Consider the following 8,346-nt stretch of genomic DNA (forward strand, 5'->3'; position numbering starts at 1 on the left):
TCAACGTGTAGCAAATATTTGAAATACATCATAGTGGATTCCTTCCCTAATAAATAAAAAAAAATCTATATGAAATTTTATATATATGAAAATTCTCCCCAACCCAAGAGGCCGGGCCGAGCTGAGACCGGATCTGCTCCTCATATAAGGCGCCTCACACCGACCACACACGTACATCCTACCATACATTGGGGACATCTCCGGTATTTATAACTTATTCGGAACAGGATCTCCTCCTCACAACACAATTGGGCGCTTCATATGCAAAGATATTCTCAATATACGGTAGGATGTGCGTGTAAGGCGCTCTATGTGAGTAACAGATCCGGTATCAAGTTATTCTTCACGGGAGATGTTCTCAATACACAGTAGATCCCGTTCCGGCGCTACACGTGTGAGGAGCAGATCCCGTTCCGGCCAGGCTACACACTTTGCATGCTTCGTTGATTGATCTACTTCAGAGCACAAATTAGTAATTATAATATTTTTAAATATAATTGCAAAAGAGTTTGTAGTTATAAAGAGGGGTAGGGGCCGCTAGGAATTACTGAGAAGATCGAGGACCTTCGTATTTCTTCTACTTTCTTGTAATTTCATTTGTTCTCTCGCTGGGCGGGTGCTTTCCCTGCGACCTGTCTCGTTGGGGCTCCCTCCCCAGCCTCCCGAGCTCGTTGAAAATTTTCTCGCATCTCGTCAATCATTTCGCGGCTTCGTTTCTTTAACAGAACGACAGTAGTAAGCTTGCTTCTCTTCTCTGCTCTTCATTTCTGTCTATTTGTTCGTTGCTGATAATAATCTTTCTGTCTTTGTGTGTCTTAGGTTTCCTTCATATTTGTTCTCGTTCTAGGGTTTTCTCTGTTGTTTGAATTATCGTTATGGGTTTTTGTGGAAAATTTCTTTGTATGGGTTGTGCATTTATGTGTGTTTCTCGCTATGACTCATTCTAGGGTTGATTTTGTATGAAAGCCTTGTTGATTTGTTTGGCGCGGTTCTTCATATTCCGTTAGGCTGTTGTTTTTAGTTGTTGGACAACTGGGAATCTAGGGTGGGAATAGGATTTTGGGCTATTCTAGTAAAATTAGGGTTTGGGTACTTCGTTTTTGGTTCCTGGATTGAGATGGTCTTCCTGACTAAGCGTGACGGGGGTCTTTTATTGCAATACGGAGATGTTTGAATCATACATGCAGTTGATAGCATGGTGTTCTCTTTGGATGTAAAATTGGTCGTTTGTTCTTCACTCCTCCCCTCTTCCGATTGAAATTTGAATTTCGAGTGATGCGCGCACTATGGGGCTCAAGCGGCAGTTCTTTTTTCTTTCTCTTTCTTCTTTCGTTTAAAATGTTTCCTCTTGAAGTTTTCCTCTGTTTTAATGATTCCGAGAATTAACAAAATGACTATTCGAGTCAGATTTTGGAATCTGAAGCTTTTTTTTTTTTTTCTAGGTATCCTCGGTTTTAAGTCCTGTCTATTTCATTATTCATATAAGGATTGTTCCAGACTTCTTTTTGTACTTTTTTCGCACTTCTGTAGAGTGTTAGGATACACTATTACACTGTTTCATTTGTTGAATTCATCTCTCTTTTGTATGGGGATGAAGTAGTATATAAATGATTGATGATGAAATGCTAAATAAATTCTTGTTTAAATTCAGAGGTAATCCCTTTTTCTTTCTCCTTGTTAGGTCCCAAAGAGGTGTGTCTAACTTGGAGGGCAATCTTGATATAGTTTTGCTGTGAGACCAGACACAGCATGTATTGCTCTCTTCCTATGATGATTTGAACAATTTGAGAAAGAGGTGGAAAAGGTCATGAGGGAAGCATAGCCAGGCAACTTCTATATCCTCTGTAAACCATGGACTGCAACAAAGAGGAGGCCATCAGAGCCAAGGAAATTGCAGTGAAGAAGATGCAAAACAAGGATTTCATGGGAGCTCGGAAAATTGCCCTCCGAGCCCAACAACTTTATCCAGATCTGGAGAACATATCCCAGATGCTTACAGTGTGTGAAGTACACTGTTCTGCTGAGCAGAGGATATTTGGATCTGAGGTGGACTGGTATGCTATCCTTCAAGTTGAACAAACAGCTGATGATGCATCAATTAAAAAGCAATACCGAAAGCTTGCACTCCTACTTCATCCTGATAAAAACAAATTTTCTGGGGCAGAAGCTGCATTTAAGCTGATTGGGGAAGCCCAGAGAGTACTTTTGGACCAGGCAACACGTTCTGCCTATGACATGAAGCGTAGAAACTCCATGAGAACAGTTGTTGTGCCAAAGCATCCCCAATCTCAGGAAAGTAGAAACACTCCTGTTTGGAAACAACCTGGGGCTCAGAGCAATTTGGTGAATGGTGCTCACCCACAGTTCGCAAACTCCCTGTACCAACAGCAGCAGGTCCACCGAGTCTTCTCCAATGGCCAGCAGACTTTCTGGACTATGTGCCCATCTTGTTGTGTAAAGTATCAATATTACACAAACATTTTGAACAAGGCTCTGCGTTGCCAAAGTTGCAAAAAACCCTTTGTTGCATCCGAGTTAGAAGCTCGAGGTATTCCTACAGGCAATTGTTATCGCCCTGTATTTCCCCAACAGAAAGTGGGGCTAGGTCAGGGTGCTCAAAACACAGGCCCACAAAGTACTGCTTGGAGTCCCCCTTCCAGTATGGGATTTCAAGGAAATCCTGGTAGTGGCATCCCTACATCAGAAACGGTTCCAAGGACAAGAGGCATTTTTGAGGTTGGGGAGAAGTCTAAAACTACATTAAAGGGAGATGCAAATGTAGATATGGGAGTTGGGGATGAGGGGGGAAGAAGATCTGAGTTTGCGGAACAAAAGACTGATGATTCAGGAAGCAGAAACAGGAAAAGAGGAAGGCAGATCAAAGAGGAATCAAGTGAAAGTTGTGACACTGAAAGCAGCACTGACACTGAAGTTATAGAAGACAATGGTCTTTCTGCCACCCAGAATGCTGGAGCTACTGAAGGCCATTACCCACGGAGGTCTACTAGACAGAAGAATAAGGTTGCTTACAATGAAGATACAAGTGATGATGATGACTTCGTGTCCCCTCCTAAAAGGTCAAGGGGCACTTCAAATGAGCAGAGCAATGAAGAATCTAAATCCAATAAGCAGGCTGGTTTTGCCAGTGAACCTAAAGAGGTTGAGAAAAAAGAGCCCCCTCTTCGTGAAAACTTAGCGAATGGAAAAGATAATGCCAAGGAGTGCAAAGAAAATGGAAAAGAAGCATCACCTGTGCATGATACCAGAGAAACATCTAAAGTTGATGATGATTTTGAATCAAAGACAATCCATAAGACCAATCCAGAGCCTGAATTCTTAAATTGCCCTGATCCAGAGTTCAGTGACTTTGACAAGCATAAAAAAGAGGATTTTTTTGCAGTTGATCAAGTCTGGGCTATCTATGATAATTTGGATGGCATGCCTAGGTTCTATGCTCGGGTTGTGAAAGTAGTTTCACCTGGATTTAAGCTACGGATCACTTGGCTAGAGCCTAATCCAGATGACCAAGATGAGATTGATTGGACAGACGAGGACTTGCCCGCTGCGTGTGGCAAGTTCCAACTAGGAAAAAGTCAGTTTACCGAAGATAAGCTTATGTTCTCTCATTTGGCTACTTGGGAAAAAGGTAGAATTAAAGGTTCTTACAAGATATACCCTAAAAAGGGAGAAACTTGGGCACTTTTTAAAAACTGGAATATCAATTGGAAATCTGAGCCAAATAATCATAGAGAATATGAGTATGAATTTGTTGAAGTCCTGTCAGAATATAACAAGGAGACTGGTATTACAGTTGGATTTATTGCTAAGGTGAAAGGGTTTGTATGCTTGTTCCAACGTACAACAAAGGAAGGTGTTAATTCGTTCCAAATACCACTCAATGAATTATTTAGGTTTTCCCATATGGTACCTTCATTTAAAATGACTGGTAAGGAAAGGGAAGATGTTCCAGAAGGGTCATTTGAGCTTGATCCTGCTTCTCTGCCAATTGGTCTGCAAGAGTATGCTTGTGCAGAACATGCCAAAATAGAAATTGAAAATGCAGACGTGAAATCCAATGGTTCACGTCCTATATCTCCAGAGAACACGAGGCCTATGACAAATAGGTCTGACATGAGGGAGGAGTGTATAGACCCGGACAAGAATATTGCACTAGAAAGAGAAAATTCAATTAGCAGCCATCGGTCTCAAGGTGGATTGAATGACATCCGTAAGAAACCTAATCAAACAAATGCAGGTCAATGTGCAAGCAAAGAAGAGATTGCCAAGAATTCTGATTATGTTGCTGAAGACCCTTGTTCCTCTTCAACTTCATCCGTAGAACCTTCTGAAATTTCAGATTCGGAATTTTGTGACTTCCAAGCTGAAAAATCCCATGAGAAGTTCCAGCCCGGTCAGGTATGGGCATTATATAGCGATGTGGATGGCTTGCCTAAGTACTATGCTCGAATAAGAAAAATCAAGTCTCCCCCAGATTTTAAAGTGTACATAACATGGCTTGACGCCTGCCCACTACCTAAAGACATGATTCAGTGGCTTGACAAGGAGATGCCTATTTGCTGTGGTACCTTTAAGGTTCAAAATGGGAAATCTACTGCTTATGATGACACCTGTTCCTTTTCTCATCAGTTGCGAGTTGATACCTCTGGTAAGAACGGATATGACATCTACCCAAGGAAAGGTGAAGTTTGGGCATTGTTTAAGGACTGGAATACTGAATGGACATGCTCTGATCTGCCTAATTGCAACTATGACATAGTAGAAATCCTTGAGGACAATGGTTTGACAACGAAAGTACTTGTCTTGGAACAGGTGGATGGTTACAAGTCTGTTTTCAGGGCTGAAAGACAAGGAGCATCAGCTGTAACAATGGAGATTCCGCGGGTCGAGTTACTAAGATTTTCTCATCAAATTCCAGCCTACCAGCTAACAGAGAGAGAAGGCAGATTAAGAGGCTGTTGGGAACTCGACCCTGCAGCCTTGCCTTCTTAATTTTTCTTCAGATTGGGTTTTTGGACTGCATCCAGCCGTCCAGCACAGATATTTGTACTACTGCAATGCCTCTGTTCCCTGAGTTCCCATAAGATTTTTGGAGAACATTTTAAACGATGACAATATTTTCTATTTTTTGGATTTGGGACATGATAACTGATGTACCCAAGTTAACTCAGCTCCTTTATTAATGCATGCCGGAGCTCCGCAGGTTTCCATTTGGGGCGTGCATATCAAGTCGGAGCTGTCTTCAGAAGCATGGGCGGGCTCAGCCAGGAACAAGTTCTGGTCTAGAGTTTCAAGGGGAAGAAGAGACTGTGCCTCTTTTTTCCTTTTTGATATTTGTTTTTCTTTTCCTGTTTTGATCCTTCAGGCTAACCATGCAGCTTGGCATCTTATGTAATGTAATTGATCAGCAATGGGATTAATCTTTTAACGATGTTTGGGATGAACGATGTTTGGTCTACTTGCTCTATTCAGTTGGCATCTTCTGTAATATACCCATCCCTTGGCTACTCTTTGTTTCTATTAGTAGTACGTTTCAATTGAAAACTTTTGAAATCATGTATCACCATGCTAATATACCCAGTGCCAGATATGGTAATTTTCCCATCGGCATTTGAACACCCATCCCTTGGCTACTCTTTGTTTCTATTAGTAGTACGTTTCAATTGAAAACTTTTGAAATCATGTATCACCATGCTAATATACCCAGTGCCAGATATGGTAATTTTCCCATCGGCATTTGAACTGTGTGACTTCTCAGGGGAATTCATCTCTTGAAATTGTCTGTTGGTAATTTGAATTTGATATGTTTGAAGTACTCCAAATCGATCCATTTATAGTTGAATTTAATACGATCTGATCCGCTACGCTCTTGATATGCATCTGTTAGTGAAGTTGGTGGATGTTGTATGTTTGAGTCGGTTTTTTTGGCATTATCATGGGTTAAATTTCAGAGAAGTTATTTTTAAGTCATTTTTAGTATACGTGTAGATCCAGCAGATATGGGCTTGCTTATGACATACACTATCAATTTGCAGTGTAAATTTATTTGAATTAGTATGCGTGTATGAAGTGGAAATGAGAAGAGTGTAAATTCTGATTCATTTTTTGTTTTAGGCTTTATTTTACATTGCTTCAGGTTCTTTACCTCATTTGCAATGCAAATAAACAAAAGAAAGCAGAATAATGCAAATTCTGATTCACTTGTATTTCAAGGTTTACTTTTTTACCACTTTTTTTTTTTTTTTTTTTTGTTCAACTCAACAGAAAACAGAAGTTACAGAACATTCATTCAATCTAAGGAAATACAAGATTGCCCTGCAACTGGCCAGTCCGAAACTTGATCATATAAGGCCTGTTACCCCTAAATGCGCTCTCTGCACATAACAAATTAGCTCTAAAATAAATAGAAACCCTTCAATTTTTAGGATGGATTAATCATAGTATTCCTGTTGATTTTTTTTTTTTTTTTTTTGGGGGGGGGGGAGGGGTGGTGCGGTCGGGGGGGGGGGGGGGGGGTGGGGGTGTAGAGCTTAGTATCTTTATTAATCTTAAACTATAATTGCTGGATGCCTGGATGTCATCCGGAACGTATATCAAAATACTGTAAAAGTCGTACACCAAGTGGGCATTTGGTCTAGTGGTATGATTCTCGCTTTGGGTGCGAGAGGTCCCGAGTTCGATTCTCGGAATGCCCCTTTTTAAGTTTTTTTTTGCTGATTTCTAAAAATGTTGATTACTGAACTGAAGTCTTGACGAATGACAATTAGCTGACTCCTTTTTTGTATGATGCATGTTGGTTTTTGGGCAAACCTCTTTTACAATTGTCTAAAATCTTCTTTATCATTAATCTTCCAACTGTCGTATGTGACATTACATTAAAAATATCTTTTTGTAACAGAAAATTCAGGGCACCAAGACCGAAAACCACACGGTTTGCTGATAAGAGAGGATGGTTCACCCCTTGCCTTCTCTTTCATTGTTCTGTGCACTGGCAAGAACTCAAAAAGTAGGCTATTGTTGGAATGAGGGTGTAGGAAACTTTGCTTGGTTTAGGGAGAGGATTGAGGTTTAGGCCAAAGTAGCACTCTGAAGATGTGTACATGGTGCACACAAGGGGGATGCCATTGCTGTAGTAATCCAGGGTAGGAATATACCAAGACATGGTCCCAGTCACTATGACATCAACATATTTGGTGTTGGGCCATAATCTAGTCATGATATGATCCCTTGCCAATTGCCATGTCTTCCTATTTCATTCGAATTCAATGAAGTCCGCAAGTTCGGGGTTGGGTTTGAGAATTTTTTAGACAACGTTTCTCATTGATGGGTCTGTGATATGGATGGAGCCTTGTAGTTCCAGTTGGAATGTCATTGAAGAGAAGGGGCATCAAATCAGCCCCCGTAAAGTCCCACAATACATTTCTATCATCTATTGAGAATATTTCCTGATGATATACTAAAATTAATGATGTCATCATTGGGAGATGTTTCTAATACAGGGCGGCAACGTGTTGTGGGATATTTGGGGGGGATTGAATCTTGTGGGGGCTGATTTGAACTTAGAAGGGACCCATGTTTCTCAAGGAATCCGATAGTTGGAATGAAGCCGGAAGTAAGGATGGCTCCTACTTGTATAACTTGCTTATTTTGACAGAGCCCACAAAGCAATTGGGAGTATATGCTCTGGTATGAATCTGGGCAGAGAATGGTCTTAAGTAGTTGCTTAGACTGTTCTTGGGCTGAACGGTCTTACTGTCTGGGTCAACTGGGAGTTTTCGATGTGAAATAAATGACAATTAAAAAGTAGAATTCAGAACCATCATTATATGATCGTATTAATTCTTTTATATGAGATGCTTGTTGAAACAGTATTTAAAAAGCGAACACATGATTAAATATTTTAAGTTTTTATATAAGTTTTAAAACTTGGGTATTTATAATTACAAGTGTCTTATTAAAAATCTATTATTTTTTTAATATAACAAATAACAATATTGCAATTCTAGCCCTGCGAAGCAGGGCCCTCTGCTAGTCCTTTGTTAAAACAGGGACTGAGAATCCCTGAAATCAACATCGTTAATTTCATCTTAGGCAGCCAAAAAAGCGGGAACTAGCCTGGAAGATTCACTCTCTAACATCACATCTGTCGTCGTTATTCATCTCTCAGCCTGGTTTGTTCCTACCACTTCATTCCTTTTTATTTTGCACTTTGTTTCTTGGTTATTACGCAGTCACGCAACTTAATTGGATTCCGATTCGCGTGACTGCATGTGGAATTAGACTATGGGTGGAACATTCGGCCGTTGATTGCAGCGATGGTGAATGGGA

General features: G+C 40.5%; 1 protein-coding gene and 1 non-coding gene across 2 annotated transcripts; both read left to right on the forward strand.

The window, feature by feature from the left end:
• Positions 1 to 537: 537 nt before the first annotated feature.
• On the forward strand, positions 538 to 5,584 carry LOC148861675 (uncharacterized). Its single transcript, XM_088983740.1, has 2 exons — positions 538 to 735; positions 1,682 to 5,584. The coding sequence occupies exon 2, from the start codon at positions 1,852 to 1,854 to the stop codon at positions 5,008 to 5,010; it is 3,159 nt and encodes a 1,052-aa protein (XP_088839866.1). The 5' UTR covers positions 538 to 735; positions 1,682 to 1,851; the 3' UTR covers positions 5,011 to 5,584.
• Positions 5,585 to 6,641: 1,057 nt separating this feature from the next.
• TRNAP-UGG (transfer RNA proline (anticodon UGG)) lies at positions 6,642 to 6,713 on the forward strand. Its single transcript has one exon. It is a non-coding gene; the product is annotated as a tRNA-Pro (tRNA).
• The last annotated feature ends 1,633 nt before the right edge of the window (positions 6,714 to 8,346 follow it).

This window comes from Nelumbo lutea, chromosome 4 (genome assembly GCF_056320005.1).
Source record: "Nelumbo lutea isolate HS-2025 chromosome 4, American lotus-T2T, whole genome shotgun sequence".
In the NCBI taxonomy this organism is placed as follows: domain Eukaryota; kingdom Viridiplantae; phylum Streptophyta; class Magnoliopsida; order Proteales; family Nelumbonaceae; genus Nelumbo; species Nelumbo lutea.

Coding starts and splice junctions, on each gene's coding strand:
- LOC148861675 (XM_088983740.1), top strand. CDS start 1,852: ATGGACTGCAACAAAGAGGAGGCCATCAGAGCCAAGGAAATTGCAGTG.